The sequence below is a fragment of the Myxocyprinus asiaticus genome, chromosome 24 (genome assembly GCF_019703515.2).
Source record: "Myxocyprinus asiaticus isolate MX2 ecotype Aquarium Trade chromosome 24, UBuf_Myxa_2, whole genome shotgun sequence".
NCBI lineage: Eukaryota > Metazoa > Chordata > Actinopteri > Cypriniformes > Catostomidae > Myxocyprinus > Myxocyprinus asiaticus.
In genome coordinates this window covers 20,802,860-20,825,938 of record NC_059367.1, presented here as the reverse complement: position 1 = coordinate 20,825,938, position 23,079 = coordinate 20,802,860, and the positions used below count along the sequence as shown (strand labels likewise).

The following is a 23,079-nucleotide window of genomic DNA, read 5'->3' as shown; positions in this document are numbered from 1 at the left end:
CCAAAAAGCACATAAAGGCAGCATAAAAGCAATCCAAACGACTCCAGTGGTTAAATCCATATTTTCAGAAGCAATGATAGGAATGGGTGAAAAACAGATCAATATTTATATAAAAGTGCTTTTTTAATATATATTCTCCCCCCTGCACAGTAGGTGGCGATATGCACATATATAAATGTGAATTGCCAAAAACAAAAGTAGAAGAATGTGAAAGTGGAGTTCTATGGTAAAAAATACTTTAATATTGATCTGTTTCTCACCCACACGTATCATATAGTTTCTGAAGATATAGATTTAACCACTGGAGTCATAAGGATTACTTTTATGCTGCCTTTATGTGCTTTTTGAACCTTCAAAGTTCTGGCCTTAAAAGTTTCTCAGCATTGTAAGGATATACATTTGTGTTCAGCAGAAGAAAGAAAGTCATACATATCTGGGATTGCATGAGGGTTAGTAAATGATGAGAGAATTTCCATTTTTGGGTGAACTATCCCTTTAAGCCCTCCTCCTTTATGCACAATTACACCTTCTTAGAGTTTGTGTTGAGTTCAAGTCTTTAAGCCTCACCTGGGAAGTCTGCAGGAGGGAAGGGGTCCTTCACTTCATTAACGTTTGATTCAAACTCATCTATCTTGAGCTGGTGGCAACAACATCATGAAATACAGTTAAACTGCTGGTATTACTTATGCAAGAAAATAAAAACATATAAACACCCTGAAGTTAAGAGATGGTTAAATCTGACGTAAAATGTACAGTAAAATGCAATAAATGTAATCTATGACAGAACATATTGTTCTCTGGCACAAAAATAAATGTAAGGTTTAAGCTTATCCAGATAGCAGTGTCAGTCTTACTTTAGCTGTGGTGGGCATCCCCTCAGCTTTTGACCTTGACTCCATCAGTCTCTTAGCCATCAGAGCCTTCTCCTCATCACTCTTTTCTGGCAATGTTCTAATTTAATAAATGAGAGGATTACAAATTATACATATATATACTATATATAGTTTGTATATATAGTTATATATTATACTATTTATATACTAATATATATATATATATATATATATATATATATATATATACACACACTATATTGCCAAAAGTATTCGCTCATCTGCCTTTAGACGCATATGAACTTAAGTGACATCCCATTCCTAATCCATAGGGTTTAATATGACGTCGGCCCACCCTTTGCAGTTATAACAGCTTCAACTCTTCTGGGAAGGCTTTCCACAAGGTTTAGGGGTGTGTTTATGGGAATTTTTGACCATTCTTCCAGAAGCGCATTTGTGAGGTCAGACACTGATGTTGGACGAGAAGGCCTGGCTCGCAGTCTTCGCTCTAATTCATCCCAAAGGTGCTCTATCGGGTTGAGGTCAGGACTCTGTGCAGGTCAGTCAAGTTCTTCCACACCAAACTCGCTCATCCATGTCTTTATGGACCTTGCTTTGTGCACTGGTGCTCAGTCACGTTGGAACAGGAAGGGGCCATTCCCAAACTGTTCCCACAAAGTTGGGAGCATGGAATTGTCCAAAATCTCTTGGTATGCTGAAGCATTCAGAGTTCCTTTCACTGGAACTAAGGGGCCAAGCCCAGCTCCTGAAAAACAACCCCACACCATAATCCCCCCTCCACCAAACTTCACAGTTGGCACAATGCAGTCAGACAAGTACCGTTCTCCTGGCAACCGCCAAACCCAGACTCGTCCATCAGATTGCCAGATGGAGAAGCATGATTCGTCACTCCAGAGAACGCGTCTCCACTGCTCTAGAGTCCAGTGGCAGCGTGCTTTACACCACTGCATCCGACGCTTTGCATTGCACTTGGTGATGTATGGCTTGGATGCAGCTGCTCGGCCATGGAAACCCATTCCATGAAGCTCTCTACGCACTGTTCTTGAGCTAATCTGAAGGCCACATGAACTTTGGAGGTCTGTAGTGATTGACTCTGCAGAAAGTTGGTGACCTCTGCGCACTATGCGCCTCAGCATCCGCTGACCCCGCTCTGTCATTTTACGTGGCCTACCACTTCGTGGCTGAGTTGCTGTCATTCCCAATCGCTTCCACTTTGTTATAATACCACTGACAGTTGACTGTGGAATATTTAGTAGCGAGGAAATTTCACGACTGGACTTGTTGCACAGGTGACATCCTATCACAGTACCACACTGGAATTCACTGAGCTCCTGAGAGCGGCCCATTCTTTCACAAATGTTTGTAGAAGCAGTCTGCATGCCTAGGTGCTTCATTTTATACACCTGTGGCCATGGAAGTGATTGGAACACCTGAATTCAATTATTTGGATGGGTGAGCGAATACTTTTGGCAATATAGTGTATATATTACACTACCGGTCAAAAGTTTTGAAACACTTGACTGGAATGTTTCTCATGATCTTAAAAATCTTTTGATCTGAAGGTGTATGCTTAAATATTTTAAATTAGTTTTGTAGACAAAAAATATAATTGTGCCACCATATTAATTTATTTTATTATAAAACTAAAATTTAATTTAAAAAAAAAAAGTTTTTGAAATTGATGACTTGGACCAAATAATAAAGAAAAGCAGCCAATAAGTGCCCAACATAGATGGGAACTCCTTCAATACTGTGTAAAAAGCATCCCAGGGTGATACATCAAGAAGTTGGTTGAGAAAATGTCAAGAGTACATGTCTACAAATTCTAGGCAAAGGGTGACTACTTTGAAGATGTTAAAATATAACACAGTTTTGATTTATTTTGGATTTTGTTTAGTCACAGCGTAATTCCCATAGTTCCATTTATGTTATTCCATAGTTTTGATGACTTTACTATTTATTCTAAAATGTGAAGAAAAAAAATTATAATAAAGAATGAGTAAGTGTTTCAAAACTTTTGACCGGTAGTGTGTATGTGTGTGTGTGTGTGTATATATATATATATATATATATATATATATATATATATATATATATATATATATATATATACACACTGGTGGCCAAATGTTTGGAATAATATACAGATTTTGCTGGAAAGACACTGGTACTTTTTTCACCAAAGTGGCATTCAGCTGATCACAATGTATAGTCAGGACATTAATAACATGAAAAATTACTATTACAATTTGAAAAAAATGTTCAGAACTTCTTAAACTACTTCAAAGAGTTCTCATAAAAAATCCTCCATGTTCAGCAATGACAACTTTGCAGATCCTTGGCATTCTAGCTGTCAGTTTGTCCAAATATTCAGGTGACATTTCACCCCACGCTTCCTGTAGCACTTGCCATAGATGTGGCTGTCTTGTCGGGCACTTCTCACACACCTTACAGTCTAGCTGATCCCACAAAAGCTCAATGGGGTTAAGATCCATAACACTCTTTTCCAATTATCTGTTGTCCAGTGTCTGTGTTTCTTTGCCCACTCTAACCTTTTCTTTTTGTTTTTCTGTTTCAAAAGTGGCTTTTTCTTTGCATTTCTTCCCATAAGGCCTGCACCCCTGAGTCTTCTCTTTACTGTTGTACATGAAACTGGTGTTGAGCGGGTAGAATTCAATGAAGCTGTCAGCTGAGGACATGTGAGGCGTCTATTTCTCAAACTAGAGACTCTGATGTACTTATCCTCTTGTTTAGTTGTACATCTGGGCCTTCCACATCTCTTTCTGTCCTTGTTAGAGCCAGTTGTCATTTGTCTTTGAAGACTGTAGTGTACACCTTTGCATGAAATCTTCGGTTTTTTGGCAATTTCAAGCATTATATAGCCTTCATTCCTCAAAACATTGATTAACTGACAAGTTTCTAGAGAAAGCTGTTTCTTTTTTGCCATTTTTGACCTAATATTGACCTTAAGACATGCCAGTCTATTGCATACTGTGGCAACTCAAAAACAAACACAAAGACAATGTTAAGCTTCATTTAACGAACCAAATAGCTTTCTAAACAGAGAACACTTTTCCAAACTGTGTTTGATATAATGGCAAGTGATTTTCTAGTACCAAATGAGCAATTTAGCATGATTAATTAAGGATAAGGTTTTTCAAATAGTGATGGTGCTGTTTTTTACATCAGTAATGTCCTGACTATACTTTGTGATCAGTTGAATGTCACTTTTAATTAAAGTACCAATTTCCTTCTGAAACAGCAAAATCTGTACATTACTCCAAACATTTGGCCGCCAGTGTGTGTGTGTGTGTATATATATATATATATATACAGTATATACACTATATATATAGCCTAAATATAATATAAATATAAAAACAAACATGGTAGCATGATTCCAGTCATTATTCACACCTAGTTTGTAAAAATAATTTGCACATACTTGTGTTGCATTTAATACAAATATTACATTTTCAAACTAACAACAATAGTCAAATATAGTAGTCTCTATATTTTTACAATTATAATTCCTGTGGTTAAAATAGCTAAATTAACTGTTGTGAAATGACTCTTGAAATGAAAGAATAAATAAATGTGCTAAAGTGTTACCTCATGAGTTTCTTTCGGGCTTTCTCCTCAGCCTTTTCTTTCTGCGCAGCGGTCAGACTCTCAGCCTCAGCCAGATTGTCCACAGCAATGGCCAAGAATACATTCAAGAGAACGACTGCGCAACAGCTAGCTAAGGAAATAAACCCAAATATCACAACTATATAATGATATTAGATCTGAAACAATACATTCAATGCCATCAACAAAATTATTAAAGGGATAGATCACCGAAAAACTGTTCATTATTTCCGCAATGTTATACTGTTATTATTTACTAATGGTCATGTTGTTTCTTCCATGGAACACAAAAACAGATGTTTGGCAGAATGTCAAACTCTGTCATCGTTTACTTTCAATTAATGAAAAAACAGTGGCAACATTTTTTTAAATTCCTCCTATTGTGTTTCATGAAACAAAGAAAGTAAAACGGGTTTGGAAGGACATGAGGGTGAGCAAATGACAAGAGATATTTCATTTTTGGGTGAACGATCCTTTTAAATGAATATTCTATATTAGGTGAGTTACTTCATCTTTTGAAACGACCATATTGCATTTCCATTTTTCATTTCCAATCAAACTGAGTATGATAGATAATGGCAGGCTTCTAAAGGATACAGTTTCCACCGACATAGAGGATTATAAAGTAAATGCTGACAAGAATTCCTGGGAATGTAGGTCCACCATGAGCCATGATTCCATTGTACATGATTGTGTCCCACTCTTCTCCAGTTAGGACCTGAAAACAACAGCCAATCGATGTCAACCTCACATAAAAAGTTTCATAACCAGAGCACAATTTCATCAAAATAGCAGATTACCTGGAACACACTGATGAGTGCCTGTGGGAAGTCATCAAAGTTACTACGCTGTATCTCTCTGTCAGGAAAGTTGAATTTCCCACCAAAGACCTGCATGCCAAGAAGGGCGAAGATGACGATGAAGAGGAACATCAGCAGCAGCAGGGAGGCAATGGATTTCACTGAATTGAGTAGAGATGCCACTAAGTTACTAAGAGATTTCCAGTACCTGAAGACCAACAAGAGGAAATGGAAATTTTGGTAAGGGATACAGAACAGAGCAAACAGATAAAGAAAGCAACACATTTAGCATATTTTTGCATAATGGTTTCAGCTGAAAGGAAATGTTAGGCAGAATGATAGCCTCAGTCACCATTCACTTTCATTGCATCTTTTTTCCATACAATACAAAGTGAATGGTGACTGAAGCTACATATCCTTTTGTGTTCCATGGAAGAAAGACAGTCATACAGGTTTGGAACAACATTAGGGCAAATAAATAATGACTGAAATTTTATGTTTGGGTGAACTATCCATTTAAAATTTGTCACAGTGTTATACTTTTAGACATTACACAACTTCATCTTTGAATAAAGAGAAATAATGTTTCACAACACTCTTAAAGCCTTTTTTTGCCAATGTGTGAACGGCTTGTAACGCAACTTGAGCCCTTCCTGGACTTTCTAGGTTGCCTATTAAAGCCTGTAGACTGATTTTCATGCAAAGGGAGTGGGTCGGTTTTGCCGGGAAAATCCAAAGGATGTGATGCTTATGCACGCTCCCGAGAGCCTTCTACTGAATCCCGTCTGACTAAGCTGGAACGTGATCGTGGTCGAGCGAAAACTAGAGTGAACATAAGAAGGGCATTTGATTCCTGGAGGGAACTTCGTGCGGTTTTGGGGATCAAAACCGACCCTGAATTGGTGTTCTTCTTATTGGACAAGTAAGCTTACATAACTGCAAAGCATGTGAAATATAGTGCCATAAGAATTGATCTGTGTCATTTTAGCTAACTTGATCTTGCCTGCTAATGCTGACGAACTGCAAGCTACCTTGCTTCGTAACTTTAAAATAATTTCAACGATCTTCTCTTTATACTAAAGGTCAGGTATACAGGATAAATTTAAGCAAATACGCTGGTTTCTTGATCATAGTACAACATATGACATACAAAACATACAATAGTGCAACAGTAAACTGTGTGGTATAGTTCGGTAGTATGTAGCTGTATGTGTATCAGTATGCTATGTTAGCTGATAAGTAGTTTTAGTTTAGTCTTAAAGTTTGTAGTAAAACAATCATAACTGTGTAATTTTAATTATGCTACCTCATCTGTCAGCATGATGCCGGTGAATCACATTCAGTCTCTTTGTACGTTACGTCATTGTTTTGGCCGATGCTCGTTTGTGTCCCTATGGAGTGTGTGCACGAGCGCGAGCACGAGCAACAGGTAGCTGGCTGCAGTTAACTTAATGGCCACAGGCGTCATTAATATCAAGGGTTTCTGAATCTTATATACTGCACCTTTAAGTTCTGTTACTATAAGTTTACGTAAGCGAACGTACCTTGTGACCTTAAACAAGCGTAGAAGACGTATGCATCTCATCACAGAGATCCCCAGTGGTGTCATGACATCTGATACGACCAGGGCAATCTCTAGTATGCCAGTCGTGACCACGAAGAAGTCAAATCGGTTGAAGATGGACATAAAGTAGGCTCTTACGCCAAATGCATACATCTTCATTACCATCTCCATCGTGAAACAGGTGAGCAGGATTGTATTGGCAGTGTCTGCAACCAGGACCAAGAGACATAAATATCACAGACTTTGTAAGGACTGCAATTCCAAAATATTTTTGAAAAATAAACTAATTTAAACATTCCTGACAAGCATTTAAACACAAATACAGCAGATGTTAGGCAGAATATTTGTCCCAGTCACCATTCACATTCGTCGTATCTTTTTCCAAACAATGAGAGTAAACGGTGACTGAGCTTGTCATTCAGCCTAACATCTCTTTTTGAGTTCCAAAGTCAAATAGGTTTGGACCAACATGAAGATGAGTAAATGATCATTTTCATAGTTGGGTGAACTATCCCTTTAAGTTAGTTGAGAAGGCTGGTGGGGCCTCCAGCAAATCAGCATCCAAAACAGAACATATTGCTATATTGCTTTATGGCACAGACCTTGAAATCTTGTTAACTGCTCAGACTGGTGGTGGTGTTCTGTAGCAATGACCAGAGTGTTGAGTAACACAATGAGGAGGACCCACCAGGTGAAGTATTTAGATTTTACCCAAACATGACACTTCCTCCGTAAAATGATGTTCCAACGGCGTGCAAGTCGGCTATGGATTAGAAAAGTAGAGCAAATGTCGGGTCATACTGAAGATACAAGTTTCATTTGATACATGATGTATAACTTTATTTTTGGAGGTATACTCACTAGAAATAGATCACACGGTTGATTCCCTCCAACTGGTATAGGCTGTCTGTCTCTGAATCTGTGTCCCTTCTAAGAAGTGCTAGAGAGTAAATCAAAGTAGTGAGAAATGTTGCTGAAATTCTGCTTATTGAAAAATATACACAAAATGTAACATTTAAACTGCAACAGACAGATACACTGCAAAATCAGGGCTCCAGACTGTGACTAAATTGTCGCATTTTGCGTCCGTTATTGCTGCCAGTGCAACTAAGTTTTGTTATAGGTCGCTATGGGGCGACTTCAGTGTTGGCCAACTCTCCCACACTCTTTCGCTCTCCGTTTATGCGCTGCCGTTTTCTGTAAAACAATGTCTAAAAGCAATGTAGTAACACCAACTGTATTTTAGAAAATATATATAATATATATAAACAATATAATAAATATGAACCTATAACTACTATAGTTCTATTTATAATATACTACATGTGAGTGAGGGAATAACATTCATTTTTACTGCAACTATGACAGTTTATAAATGTTTCTTTTTTTTATATATATTGATAGTTTTTAATTGTGTTTATTGTACTGGTTTTCATTACAAAAATGCAATTTTTTGTTTTATAGAAATCATGTTACATCTAATCATGGTAGTGAAGATCCATGCTTGGTTTTACCTGAGGTTACCATGGTCTTGTTACAAAAAACACTGTTAAACTATAATAATACAAATAAAATAAAATAAAATAAAATAAAAATAAACTATTGTATATTTTAAAGGAGCAAATGGAGAATAGAATTAAGGGCTTTAAAGCCTGGACTTTTGTGACTTATGGACATAGCTAGTTTTTCTTCTGTTCTATTCTAATGCTCTCTGATTGTAGAAAAATATAACTGGTTGTGTTTAATTTCAAATTTCCAAGAGATGACTGAACTTGAATCAACAAGATCCTCATGAAAGGAGTCTCAATTCAGTCACACTCTCAGAATAATTTTGCTCTATCTAAATCAGGTGTTAACATTTTACCTTTTATAGATGTTGTAGATAACCTTACTGTTTTGCCAGTAAATTTACATGTGAATACCAACTCAAAATCAATGCCTTACCATCCAATGAGCATTTCAGTGGGGCAAAATATGCAATATTATTGGTAAATGCACTTATTTTTGTAACATAATAATAATAATATCACTTTAATGATTAATTTCTGTCTTTAATTTTTTTATTTTATAGGCCACAGACCCCCACCCCCGACCGGTGCTACCAAATGAGGTGCTGGTACCACTAACTATAGAACCTATATGACTATAGAAGCAGTACCACTGCTCTCAAAAGTTAGTCTGGAGCCCTGAAAATGATTGTGTAATCAGTATTTTGCCTTGTTTACCAAGAAAAACATCTAAGCATCCATAAAACAAGGTACATTTTTTTATCTTGCAATTATATGTTAGACAATAAGACTTTTTCAGAGAATATACCATGAATCAAGTGTAATTTTCGTACCCCACTGGCAAACTGATGTTAAAAAAATAAATAAAAAATAAAAAAACACTTGTCCAAAACAACCATGTGGCTCTATAGTGCCGATACTTCACAGATTCGCGATGACCGTTTTTTGGACAGTGCCTCACCTGTCAAAGTTTAAAGAGTAAGTGGATGACGTGAAGGCTAGAGGTTCATTACGTTGATATAAATAACTACTTCGAATTGTTATGACAGCCAACAACTACACAAGTATGAGCTAATTTTTACTCCAACTTATACTTAAAATGGTTGTTGTTCTCCATCTGAAACACTCATCTTGGTAGTTTTTACATTGCTTCTTATGGAGACCGGAACTAGAAAACAGTCTAGTGGCAATCGAATCATCATGGCATAACATGACCAATTGTAGCACCATTACCCTCATAATCTCCATCTATTACTTCAGCTTGAGTGATCCAATCCATGTAACCTTTCAGATCCTCATCCATTTGTTGTGTCTCTCGCAGCTTCTGGTACTCTCCTCGTGACCGTGACTTCTCCCTCTCCTTAGTAAACTCCCTATAAACAGAATACATCTCAGTTAGGCCACAAAGCAGTTATGGTTCATGACCAGATACACACAAGACCAGTTGCCTTTTTCTACTATTTCTAGTTGTCTCGAAGAAGATTAGATGAGGCTTTTAAGACCCCATTAAAATAAAATCAAAGTTTTGTGGCTTTTAGTTCATGTATGTTAGCTTGGAAGTCATCTACAGTATTGTAGACAAAATGTCTTTGAAGCAGATAATCATATTTCAAATGTACAGTCACTCTCTTTTGGGAATCTGGACCAAAAATATTGATGATTCATCTTGCACTCACTCATGAGTGAGAGAATGAGAATGTCCCACCCTCTAAAACCCCTTCAGTATGTCCCACCCCAACTTTCTGTTGCACTCATCGAGTGATTTCATGGGGTCTTTAAATTAACCTTTTACTGAAAACATTTTCTAGTACCCGCTCAGTACTCCAAGGACCAGGTTGAGGATGAAGAAGGCTCCCAGCAGTATCATAGAAAAGAAGTAGATCCAGGCCCATTCATTTCCAATGGCATCATTAACCTGAAAGATCAACTCATCACTATATATGATTCTGACAAACATATGACTGCCATAAAGGAATAGTTGAAAATTCTGAAATGAAAATGAAAAAGGAAAATTTACTCACCCTCATTGGTCCAAACCAGTATGATGTTCTTTCTTTAGTGGGACACAATCATCATTCACATTAATTGCATCTTTTTTCCATTCAGTCAAAGTGAATGGTGACTGAAGCATTCTGCCTAACATCTCAATTTGTGTTCCATGTAAGAAAGAAAGTCATACATGTTTGGAACAAAATAAAGATGAAAAACGACAGCACAATTGTCATTTTTGGGTGAACTATTCTTGTAAGATCAGGGTTATGGTTTCTTGAAAGTTCCATATATTTTTACAATTTAGTTTTGTACACTTTTGCTAGTAATTGACAGACTAGTCTTGCTTCACTATAGAGAAGCTTCCGAATGTTATCATAATCAATCTTAAAAAGATTCTAAAGAGGATGACCATTATGTCAATAATTACCCAATATAGCACATCAGTCCAGCTCTCCATTGTGATACATTGAAAGACTGTGAGCATGGCAAAGCCAAAGTTGTCAAAATGGGTGATGCCAAAGTTGGGGCCTGGCCAACCTCCCCGACACTCAGTGCCATTGATGGTGCAGCGTCGTCCATGTCCAGCCTGGGCACAGGGTGATGGCTTCTCATTCTCTCTGATGGCAATGATGTCTAGAACACAGGATGAAAACATCCATCTTGAATGGTATATTTGCATTGCTTTGACAGTATATTACAGGGGCAGTGGTGGCTCAGCAGTTAAGACTCTGGGTTACTGATCAGAAGGTTGAGGGTTCAAGCCCCAGCATTGCCAAAACACTGTTGGGCCCTCAAGCAAGGCCCTTGACCCTATCTGCTCCAGGGGTGCCATATCATGGCTGACCCTGTGCTCTGACCCCAGCTTAGCTGGGATGTGTGGAAAAAAAAGAATTTCACTGTATATGTGTATAATGTGTGCTAAATAAATAAAATTAATTAAATTAATATTAACATGGAGACAAATCCAATATGATTGACAGTACATACTGCAAATCATGATTCAGTGGACACCAACTTTTGGTCCCTAAGCACCTAATACTCACTAGTGCCCTGGTAGTAGCAAGTCTTGTGCATTTTACACTTGAACAGCTCCAAACCCATAATTGCATAAATGGTGACCATGAAGAAGACCAGCAGAGCAATGTGAAAAAGCGGCAACATGGATTTCAGAACAGAGCTCATCAACACCTGCAGGCCTGGAGGGCAACAACAAGCACTGTTACAACACACCAGATAAACATATCCATTTACCATTCTTTTTAATGCGTGATCAACGTACATCAAAGACACACTTAAATGATGGCCTTATGATCATACGTGATAGATGAGACATGCACAAGATAGATCAAATAAATTAAGAGAAAGATCTTACTGGGGACTCCTGAGACGAGCCGGAGTGGCCGCAACACACGAAAGGCTCTGAGAGCTTTCATGTCAAACCCTCCTCCCTTCTCTGTAGGAACTCCTGCTATCGTGTTGATGGTATCCACGATAAGTGTGAAGAGCCTGCAGAAGCAGTACAAAAGCTGCTTACTTGGGAATGTGAAACACAATTGATAATATCTTTAATTAAATTAAAATCTCACAACCTCTACAATTTAGGATTTTTTATTTAAAAAAAAATAAAATAAACAATTTGAGAGGGGAAATGTTTAAAGACTGCTGGACATCCTGAAACTCATCTTACCCCATGAACACAATGACAAAGTCTAATATGTTCCAACAGTTTCGTAAATAGGCTCCTTCATGGAACAGGAGTCCATAGGCTACTATCTTTAAGAAGCACTCCAGAGTGAAAATGATCAGAAAGATGTACTCCAGACTTTCCTGCAAGGCAAAAAAAGCAATACAGGAGATACAAAAGGGATGTAAACATGCATGAGATGCATTAGAATCAAGCAAGTAGAATCATTCAAGAACTGTGTCCATTTTCATACATATTTTTGGGAATGTAATATTATATCCGTAACGTCTATCTGTGATCACTAAAACTCACAGGCAATTTGAGACACCTGACCATTTTTTGGTTTTGTTTTCAAGGTATTATTACTTATATTAGTGGTGTCCGAAGCACTATTTGGGTGATTTAAAAATTCCTTTAAATACTGAGTTTACTTTTAAATACCAGTAGATAAGTGGAACAGGACTTAAATAACACTAAAAGTTTGCTGTTCCCATTAAACATCTCTAGAGGAAAGAGTCTATGAGAAAAACTTAATCACATTTGTTATTTCTCATGGCAAATAGCATATTTTCCCAGGAAGTTTTATACAATGGATTCTTGGCCCCATGTTTTTGCAGTTTTATGTGTTCTGCATGCCACTGTTGGAAGACTGTATGACAGACAAGGCAAACGGGAACATTAAATTGTGGAGAGCTCCATAATTTTCTGAGGTATGTACAATGCTTAAACCCCAGTCAGTTCCAATTCCATCATTATCACACAAAAAACTGAGTGTAAGCTGGTTCGATGTGAATTCATTTCCTGAAAAACGGCAGCACTGTGCATTTGATTTTAGTGAGATACTACATTTACACAGCAGTAAGTGGAAGAATGCTGTTTTGTTCTCAGTACTGTTAGGGTCAGGAGTAAATAAATGTAATTACTACTCAAGTGTTTCAGAAAATCGGACGCACTGCGCCTTTCAAGTCACATCCATTCAAAGTAGTACTGTTGCGCATGCACATGATTCTAGTTCCAACTTTGGCCACTGGGGAAAGTTCGGACGTTTGGAAGGCAAAGATTGATTTTAGCAGACAAAACAATCAAACTTTGTTGTGATTTTCTTCTGAGATGTTTATTTTTGGGTGAACTATCCCTTTCAGTAGTGGTTCCAGCTTGTATGGTGCCCTGGGCGAAACCCGCTTTAACACGCCCCCAAAGTTGTGTGGGTGCCTCGTGCTGCTGCCCTGGGCAACTGCCCATATCGCCCATGCCTAAATCTGCCACTGATCCCTTTAACAGTGATTGACCCACTTCAAACTCCTTAGTTCCAGTCTCAGCTCCTGTTTCAAGATTTAGTATCAGAGGAATGGACACCACCAGCACAAGTCACTGTAAACCCATGCAAGAGTAGTGGGGAGTAAATAAGTGAGATTTGTGCCATTTGAAATGCAATAACACCCCATTAATGGAGTAAGGAGAATATGACCGCACACACCAGTGGAGTGTCATGAAATAAGCTTATGTAATAAAATAGATTTTGAATAAAGTGTTGATACAGTCAGAAAAAAGGAAGATAGATTTGGCACTTAGACTTTAAGTCAACAATAACAACTTAGAAAGGAAGCTCTGTGGCCACATGCGGTAAATTATCTTATCAGTGTGCACTGGACCCTCAATTTGGTACACTACAGTCATGTCAATAGAACGTCCACATGAGCAGTAATTTCCACTTTAGATGCGTCACTAAAAATCCCCTTCTGAGAGTTGAGGGTATCTTTAAACCCCACACTCATACTTTTGGACCTCATAGATGCATCAAAACTCTGCACCTCTCCAACCAGAGTCTAAATATAAAACCCACAGCAAAACAGCATGGTAAGGGAGTCTAGCACCTTCTACAAAGCTATAGTTTCAATTTGTAAACATGTTACAGGCTCTTGATTGCAGTCCAAGTATTAGGTGATCTCTAAAATAAACTTGTCACAGATTATATATGAAAATTACACAATACTACAAAATATCAATCCAACTGACAGCAGTCCATTGCAGAGCCTAGTGTAAATGCCAACTGGGCGAATATGTTAGCACACCCATACAGTATCAGTTTCACGAGACATGTGTCCCTTTCACAACGCTAGAGCCAAAGACCTGAGTAGGCAAAAATCTGCAATGCACCATGAGATGTGACTTAAACATATCTAGCCTTCTATATCCCAGTGAGATTCATTTCTAAAAGGGGACTGACACTAATCCCAAATACAGATTATAGCACTAATTTCAGGTTTAGGCAATCCAAGTCTGAAATGGAGGTGGACAGCAATTTTGTGCACATGCCAGAGGTTTGGAGGTAATTCCTTGGACAGCTGATGTACCATACAGTTACCTTTATATAAAGAAAGTCATCAAATCTATGCAACCACATGCAAGACTAGGCTCAGACAAGCACATGAGGCTAAACTGTTAGTATATTTCCTATCATGAGTATAAACAATCGTTCAAAAAACAGAGCTTGATTGATTGATTGACTGATTGATTGATTGATTGGGGAGGACACCATAATATTTAGCTGAGAAACAGCATCACATAACAATTAGCAAACATGCAAACATATCATACACAAAATTAATGTGTTTCCAACTTGCTAAATGTTAAAGGTGCACTCTGTAATTTTTTCCTCATTAAAAAGTTTAAAAGACATGAGACAAAGTCTCCTAAAGACATGAATATTAATTTTGCAATATATGTAGGAATCATGAGCACTCACATTAAAATGAAGTCTCCAATCATATCAGTAACCTTATAAAAGCTGTTTTATTCTACATGGAGAGGGTCCGCACATGGGGGCTGCCATGTTAGAATCACATGACCAGCTGAATACTACTCATGTAATCTCAGTAACCGTCCTGTTATTGGACACTTTCACTCACTGATTAAAGTAATCAAGGCTGACTGTGAGAACTAAATTTCTACAATGGCATCTGAAACTTAAAACGATTGATTTTAAATGACGCTGCATCCAAGCTGCTAGGTGTCAGTGTAAGTCCAAGATGACACAAAGACAAAAGTTACTGAGTGTACCTTTAATCATAAAAGCAGGTTTAAATTTTGACTTATTTCAAAACTCTAAGATATGATACATTACATCTTGATGCCTCGCCTGAATTACAAGATTAAATGTATAGGCTGGGCCTCCACGGCAGTATTTTAGTGTTATTATCATGTAAATGTATTGTTGTATCCCTGACACAGACCTGTAAATTGCCGTTATTAGAGATTGTTCATTTAACCTGTATGTTTTCCTATAATTAGTGTAGTGTACAGTATTTTACCAATGTTAAATTGGTGCTGTTGGTATCATCTTCTGGCATAGGGAGAAACACGGCCAGGGCTACACAGTTAGCGAAGATGGTTAGCAGGATAATGATCTCAAAGGGCCTAGTGGGAGCTGATCAGGAAAATATTGGGTAGACCTGGCAAAAAGTACCATGGGAAAACAGAGAGGTGATAATATACTAAAATTCAAATGAATTATGATTGACATGATGACCTGCACATAAAGAAAACAATTTTTGCCCTCAGTAGTTTTTGCATAAATAAAACCAAGGGGCCCTTAACCAATCTCCTGTCTGCCTTAACAGTGGCTTCTTTAGAATTACCAATTATCATTTATTATATATATTTTTTCAGTGATCAATTATTGCTATAACAGGCCAAACTGTACATAACATGCAGTCTGAAACTAATTGTGAAATATGGTGTGCACTTCTGCCACTAGGGGTGTGAATCAGAATTTCCCTGCCAACTCAGCATCATGAAAACTAATGATGACACACAACAGCTGTGCATGGACAGAATATTATTAAACGATTTAAATATACATGCAAAAATGGGCTCCCAAATTAAACCTGCTATGTGACCCAGAACTAAAGTCCAAACACTTTTACATTAAATTCTCTCCTGAGTTCCATTCCATTTCACACTTCCACTGATGCCCCTGATTTTATAAACTAATCATGAACTGAAAATTTCACTTGGTTAAGTTGGTAAAGCAAACATTTACTCTAAATGTCAGTTTTGACTCTGAGGGTGGGTCTCAAAGAGGAAGTGAGTAAACCACTCCCAACTGATTCTGAACTGCAGTACAAGCAATTATTGTTCTTGTTTTATATTTCAATATTTAAATTCTTAAGTTCATGTAAGTTCATTACAGCATTCTGTGAGAAATATTTTTGGGGGGATTTTCAATCATATTTGCATATGTATATACCATTTGCTTCTATATGGTGATACACAATTGCCCAGAAACATTAAAGAATTAGTTCCCCTAAAAATTAAAAAATTCTGTCATCATTTACTCCCCTTCATGTTTTTGCAAACCTGTATGACTTTCTTTTTTTACCATGGAACACAAAATGAGACGTTAGGCAGAATGTTATGGACTGACAGCCTCAGTCACCATTCACTTCCATTGTACGGGAACAAGACCAGCATCAACATTCTTTAAGTGTTCTCTTCTTGTGATCCACAGAAGAAAGTCATATGGGTTTGGAACAACATGAAGGTGAATAAATGATGACAGAATTTGTATTTTTGGGTAAACTATCCCTTTAATATGCAACTCTTCAAAGCAAAGTTAAAGCACCAAAAACATTCCATTCTCTTGCTGAACAATTAGCACTAAATTTAAGTCTCATCTATGTTGTTTCGCCTACTAGCTGTAATAAATAGTATGGGGTTCATCCATGTAAAGACCTGATAAAACTGTTTCCAGTTGACTGTGTTGACTCTGACACATAACAAAAGCTTAACACCTTCATACACAACTGTCTGTAGAGATTTGAGGGCCTTGAGAAAAAGCAGACCTGGGGATTAAATAAAACAACTCTGGCTGTTTTATTTTCTCCACCTAATAGACCAAAATATCCATCATGGAGCAAATATCTCACTTATGTTTTTTATGTTAAACATAAGTAGCTGAGTAAGAAACATCAGAGCTGTGGGCTTTTTCTGGCATGCATGCTAAACAAGCTCTCTGGGGGATGGATGCCTTTCCAAAACAAGCCCATCTCAGTGTAAGCATTATGATTCAACAGTGCCTGAGTATCCTGAACTAAACCAAATGAACATCAAGCCACAGTCCAAAGCAACAGACTGCCACTGAAATATATGCAAAAAGGATACTTCCATTCCACAATGTTTATGCAGGTCTTGCGGAAAGGGTTTTTGAGCGTGAAGAAGAACAAAGAACGTGGCGGTCGAGGGTTTCCTCCCGTGGCCTGCAATTTCTTTAACTTCTCTCTTTGCTTTCTCTTCAGTTCTTCTTCATTCATGATAAATGAGGCCAATGCAGCCACCCCACCACCACCACCTGACTCCATTTTGAATCCCCCAATTCAAAATCTTCTCAATCACCACCAAAAGGAAAGGAAATTCACTCTTTTCACACGTGTTGTAAATTTGATGTGAGATTCCCAACTTGGCAAATCCTTTGGTCTCCTTTAGACCAGGTCAGATCTTTAGTATGGTCCTAAGCCTCATCCACCCTTTCTCTTTCTCTGGTGAAGGCACCGTCTATCTTCTTGGCCCTGGCCCCTTCTGCAAACTTACACCAGACAAGGAGACATCGGAGGGGCAGGGAGCATTTAGGCACAGCTGGCCCCTTCTGAGAGATATATATAGACAGACAGTCAGTGTCCATTCTAGGGGGTGCAGGGGCAGGTGGAGGAGGGGTTTGACAGCCTTGTGGTGTAGCAGGTGAAGAAACTACAGAGAAGAGAGAGAATGGCATATATTTTGTAAAAGGCAGATAAAAATATCTTTTACAACACCACTGATGAAACTGAGGAGAACTTTGGAGGATGGCATACAGGATGAAGAGAGTGAGTAACATGTTGAGTAGTTCCAGCTATTACAAGCTAGTTGATTTGTTGTCTATGATACAGCAGAAGGGAATGTTTATAGGAATCAAAGTTTAAATATATTTGGTAGTTAGCAGGATGTTTCCTAACTAATTATAGGCTTATCCAGAGAGTATTTAGCAGAGACAGGCCACTTAATCTAAATAAATGGGAGAAATTGGAACGCCAAACGGTCAACGGATGTTGGAAGGAAGTCCCACCTTACAGGTTAAAGAGCCAATCACCTTTTAGATACAGACATCACCTGTGAATCAGCTCTAGATCGCGCATGTGCATTAGCTATACAACCCTCAGATTCCGCTTTTTTTTTTTTTTTTTGGCGTAATCTGCGGTAAATCACAATTTATGATACCAGAATTGTAAAATATGATTTTGATTGTAATATTGACCGACTGTTTTGGAGATTTCGATCTTTTCCCGTTCAAGTAGATAGGAACTGCACTTGTATGTCGTTTGTTGACAGAAAATAGCTGCCCAGGAGCGTTCCAAAAATGGCCGCCGAGTGGACTGTCTTGCTAAAAAGACTTTAGCTTATCTCACATTATGGCAGTTAATTCTGGCTTAAAGAAATGTTCAGGGTTCAAAACAAGTTAAGATCAATTGACAGCATTTGTGCCTATACGTTGAATATCACAAAAAAAATAAAAAAAATAAAAAATAAAAAGAAATATTTAGACTCGTCCCTCCTTTTCTTTTAAAAAAAAAGAATAATAAAAAATGGAGGGTCCAGTGAACAAGTGAATGGGGTCAATTGTTGGAGGGTTAAAAACACTTACATGAATTCTTCTGATAAAACTCATGTATTATTTGAACTGTAAAGATGTTTAAATGTCATTTTTACAGTCATTTTAGTATTTGTTGACATTACATCGTCACGAAAAATTGGCTATAATTTACTCAGAAATTGTTGGTAAGCGACTTTATCACACTAAAGTATTGTTTATGCCTTGTGGCTATACTTTTGAAATAAAGTATTTTAACGTTCAAAAACTGGCCCCATTAACTTCCATTGTAGCACCTCACAATAACCCAGATTTTTTCGTTTTTTAAAGGAGGGGCAAGGCAAAATGTATTTTTGTGGTAAATCAATATTATGCCACAAATGGTGTCGATTGAGCTTAACTTGTTGAACCCGGAATATTCCCTTAAAGCATCGATTACACTCATAACTTGACAAAACGATTGCTCTTCTTCATTCATGATAAATGAGGCCAATGCAGCCACCCCACCACATACATAGTGAATTTGATTAAGACAAATTTTTACACAGGTTGACAATATTCAATACATTTAATATTGTAGTACATTTTCACATAAGCAAGGATTTTTCAGATGTAAAACAGCTGCAAGTCATTCAAATATCAGCAACAAATATGATAGTCAAGCAAAGACAGTTATAAAACATATTTAGAGGTGCAGTGTTTTTGGATGTTTGCAAAAGAGAGAAAATAGCAAAAATAGCATATTTTTATAGTATGATTGAATAGTTTCAAGGTAGTGACCAATAAGAACTATAAGCTTATTACCATTACTATTATGAAGAATATATACATTTGTAAGTTAGGTTATTACAATAGGTCAACATTACAATATGTCTTTGAAGATATATGATTGTGAGATGTGCCATCCATAAATTAGTAAACAATATATATATATATATATATATATATATATATATATATATATATATATATATATAAGAAAAACACACCCAATAATCAATAATGGTCTCATTCTATACATCTTCTTGGTAAATTATAGTGAAACTACAAGTGCAATGACATTCTAAACATTCATAAGTGCAACTATTTAAGATTATCTACAGTTTCACATCAGTGTTTCCAAATTACACTGCTTTTCACAGCAATCTCTTCCTTTGCAAAGTAACTTCAAAGCACAGTAGGGACAGCAGTCACAAATTCAAGTTATTAGGTAAGAAATGTAAAGGTGATCATTGGAGTGAGACAAAGTGGAGATTGCTGATTCCTTTCATTTATGTCCAAGTTAATGGCAAGTCAACAACAATAGCATTCTAAACAACTTAAACATGTTGCTTTCTGCTTTCATAGCTCAAGCTTCAATATGAAGGTGGAATACAACCAAATTAGCCTTTAAAAGATTATAAGACTTCAAGACAAAGATATAATCATAAAATTGAAATTCTAAGACCATCATGCATGTTATCTTTGTCAATGGTGCGCAGTCTACCCTTTTTCCCCCAGTGCCTGACTCAGCTTGATGGCTTAGCTGAGCAGCTTATGGCGGTCAAACACGGTCTTGCGTTGCTCCTGGACCTGTTTCTTCCAGCGCTGCTGTGCTCCCTCTACCCTCTCGAGCACTGTGTTTCCACGGCCCTGAGAACCATCCACATGAGGCCTAACATCCTGTAGGGACAGACAAATAATACAAACAACTGTCATGCTGCATGTTTGGCTAACAACAATATCTTTGTACAGAAGACCCCATGAATTCTCATGACAAGCAGAGTTTTCTGTCCTGTGTTGATGTGTCAAATTTTGAAATGGCAGTTTGGGCAGGACATATGGAAGGGCTCTTTTTTTCCTCCCTTTTTTCAAATAGCCAATAGGCTTTTATAATAAGCCATGAACCTATTTGCTAGTAAGCTGAAGGTGGTATTGGGGGAGGTACATTCTCATTCTAGAGAACATTTGATTGGACAAAAATATGTGTAGCGCAGGATTAGTCACTAATATTTTTGGTCTGTGTTCCAGGAAGATAACCTTTTCAGTCAATTTTAAATGCATACATCTGCTTAAAGATGGTTTTGTCAAATTTTGAGAGTACACTAGCATATAGCTGGCTTCAAAGAAAATAGCTCTAATACTGATTTAATGGGATTGTGACGAGGAGGTGGGCGGGGCTGGGCCGTGAGAACACACAGCCGGCCCTGAACTGGACTAATCAGCTGGGTGGGGCATAAATATGAGCTGGAGTTCGAGAGAGAGAGAGAGACACGTGGCCGCGCTGTGTGTGTTTATGTTTGTTTTATGTTGTTTTAAGTTCAGTTACGTCATTAAAGTTAGGTTTACTGTTCTGCCGGTTCCCGCCTCCTTGCCCATTGTGAACCCATTACAGGGATCTATAAAAGCTTAAGTAGGTAACTTCTTAGGTGTTAATATGCAGAGATAACTATATGTAAGCCATTCAAAGGTTAATTTTTCTTGTAAACACTGTGTCTCTGTGGCACTATGACAATAACATTGACTCGACTACAACAGCAGACGGGGCGTTGTAATAAATAACAATGTTCACTGACTACCACCCCTGGAGTCTTGAGTACGAATCCAGGGCGTGCTGAGTGACTCTAGCCAGGTCTCCTAAGCAACCAAATTGGCCCGGTTGCTAGGGATGGTATCATACACCTAGGATGGCATGAGGGTGAGTAAATGATGAGAGAATTTTCAATTTTTGGGTGAACTATCCCTTTAAATTTTTAAATTGGTCCAAAGAAAGTCAAACTTTTCAAATAAATAGATGTACACATGCCTCTGTATCCTCCTCGTTTTGCAGTGGCATGGTGTAGGGATTATGTTTGCGGATCAGAGGATCAACTAGAAGCAGGAAAAGCATGTAGAGCAGAAGAGCTCCTACCACTGACAAGTAGATGATAATGGTCACCTGGGAAATATAGTGGCTATTAAAACACAATCAAATGTGACTTTGAATTTAGAGAACATGGAGGGATTATAACAAACATGTCTTTCACTTAAAGCATTTTTTCCCTTGGGTAACAGTAAACACAGATTGATCATTGGAAGTTGCTCAATACCTTGATAGTATTGCTGCTTCGTTCTTCATACTTGCACTCACAGAGCAGGCAGTAGGCCTCCACATCATGGCCAGGCACTGGCATGGGCTCCACCACATGCAGACAGTTACTACAAACCAACACATTCACAAACAATTCTCAGAGACAGAATTATAAAACAGTTCACACATCTGTGTAGAATATACATCACAGACAATACTTGTAATCTTCCCAGATAATGTGCATTTCCATATTCTCACCAGTCTTTCTGGGATACATTCCTATTGTAGATATGTCCACTGATATTTCGGTAGGGTGGACAGATGCATTTGCAACGCACATCTTCAAAACTCTGTGTGACAGAAACATATTAGGTGTCAAGTGGGAAAATACTGAGGTAATAAATGTAAAGGACAGACACAGTTATTATATGTCAGGAAAATCCAGTACCTTATCTGCATGTGCATGAGATATCACCTCTATGAGAACTAGAACAAGTGCTGGTGCCAGAAAATTTCGAGCAATGCTGAACGACATGACGCTTGGACATAAAGATAAAACATTTTAGCAGTTCAGATATTACCAGTTTCTGGTATGAAGCATATAATTGTGAAAACATATAATGTTTCATTGAGGGCAATAATTAAGTAAAACTGGGAGAATCCGTATTTGTTTTTTGTTTATCAATAACGAATGCAATCAAACAAATGACTAAACAACATGCTATCTGTTTAAAAGGCGTATTCCTATATATGACATTATTGTATAATTGAGTATTGAGTGGCTTCTGTTGCATTTCCATTTTAGGTCTTTTTCCCTCACTGTTTTGTATTTTGAGATGCGTCTAAATTATAAGTGAATCAAATGTGTAAGCAAAATGCTATCTAAACAAATGCAAACGTTAACGTAAAGACATAAACGAACCTTGAATCAACGTCCATCAAACATATGTTTACATTACCTTACATATACCGGAAGTTCATTCAGTTCTGTGTTGATGACGGAGGAATTCTTCGCCCCGCCCCTATATCCGGTGAAAGGCAACTTAAAAGACTAGACAAAATATTTTATCACGGATACTCACGTATAAACAGAATAACACTACTTAACGTCATACCACAACTACGTATAAACAGTTAACTAATTCTATAAATTTTTGGAAACGGCCACAAATAATGCAAGTGGATAAATAAATAACTAAATAAAAACCTGCCTGCCTGCAAAAAAAGTTACATTCATCCATGAAAAATGAAGAACGGACACAAACACAAAGCTAGCCTGCATCTGCATGCACATTTATTTCGAAATCCCTTTGACATATTTGAAAATTGATAATACCAGAGCTCATCCAATAATACTTATCAATCATAGCACTTTT

At 37.5% G+C, this 23,079-nt stretch overlaps 2 protein-coding genes across 3 annotated transcripts in view; both read right to left on the bottom strand.

Annotated features, from left to right (window-relative positions):
- The window catches only part of cacna1sb (calcium channel, voltage-dependent, L type, alpha 1S subunit, b), a 38,879-nt gene extending 21,166 nt beyond the window's left edge, over nt 1-17,713 (bottom strand). The window contains exons 1-16 of the mRNA XM_051652558.1: nt 17,196-17,713; nt 15,344-15,449; nt 12,036-12,175; nt 11,721-11,854; nt 11,392-11,544; nt 10,776-10,981; nt 10,168-10,271; nt 9,590-9,729; nt 7,710-7,788; nt 7,451-7,611; nt 6,829-7,054; nt 5,285-5,492; nt 5,082-5,202; nt 4,467-4,581; nt 855-951; nt 568-637 (exon numbers count right to left, since the gene is read on the bottom strand). Coding sequence (XP_051508518.1) covers nt 568-637; nt 855-951; nt 4,467-4,581; nt 5,082-5,202; nt 5,285-5,492; nt 6,829-7,054; nt 7,451-7,611; nt 7,710-7,788; nt 9,590-9,729; nt 10,168-10,271; nt 10,776-10,981; nt 11,392-11,544; nt 11,721-11,854; nt 12,036-12,175; nt 15,344-15,449; nt 17,196-17,392 — 2,257 coding nt within the window. The 5' untranslated portion in view covers nt 17,393-17,713. The remainder of the gene's footprint in view (nt 1-567; nt 638-854; nt 952-4,466; nt 4,582-5,081; nt 5,203-5,284; nt 5,493-6,828; nt 7,055-7,450; nt 7,612-7,709; nt 7,789-9,589; nt 9,730-10,167; nt 10,272-10,775; nt 10,982-11,391; nt 11,545-11,720; nt 11,855-12,035; nt 12,176-15,343; nt 15,450-17,195) is intronic.
- Nucleotides 17,714-19,203: 1,490 nt separating this feature from the next.
- tmem9 (transmembrane protein 9) lies at nt 19,204-22,773 on the bottom strand. Of its 2 annotated transcripts, none has more exons than XM_051652568.1 (6): nt 22,626-22,773; nt 22,152-22,242; nt 21,962-22,053; nt 21,723-21,831; nt 21,440-21,571; nt 19,204-20,316 (listed from the first exon to the last, which is right to left on the bottom strand). In XM_051652568.1, the coding sequence occupies exons 1-6, from the start codon at nt 22,640-22,642 to the stop codon at nt 20,176-20,178; spliced, it is 582 nt and encodes a 193-aa protein (XP_051508528.1). In that variant the 5' UTR covers nt 22,643-22,773; the 3' UTR covers nt 19,204-20,175. The 2 variants fall into 2 exon arrangements, with proteins under 2 accessions (XP_051508528.1, XP_051508530.1); XM_051652570.1 differs by having other exon boundaries at nt 22,663-22,715.
- Between the last annotated feature and the right edge of the window lie 306 nt (nt 22,774-23,079).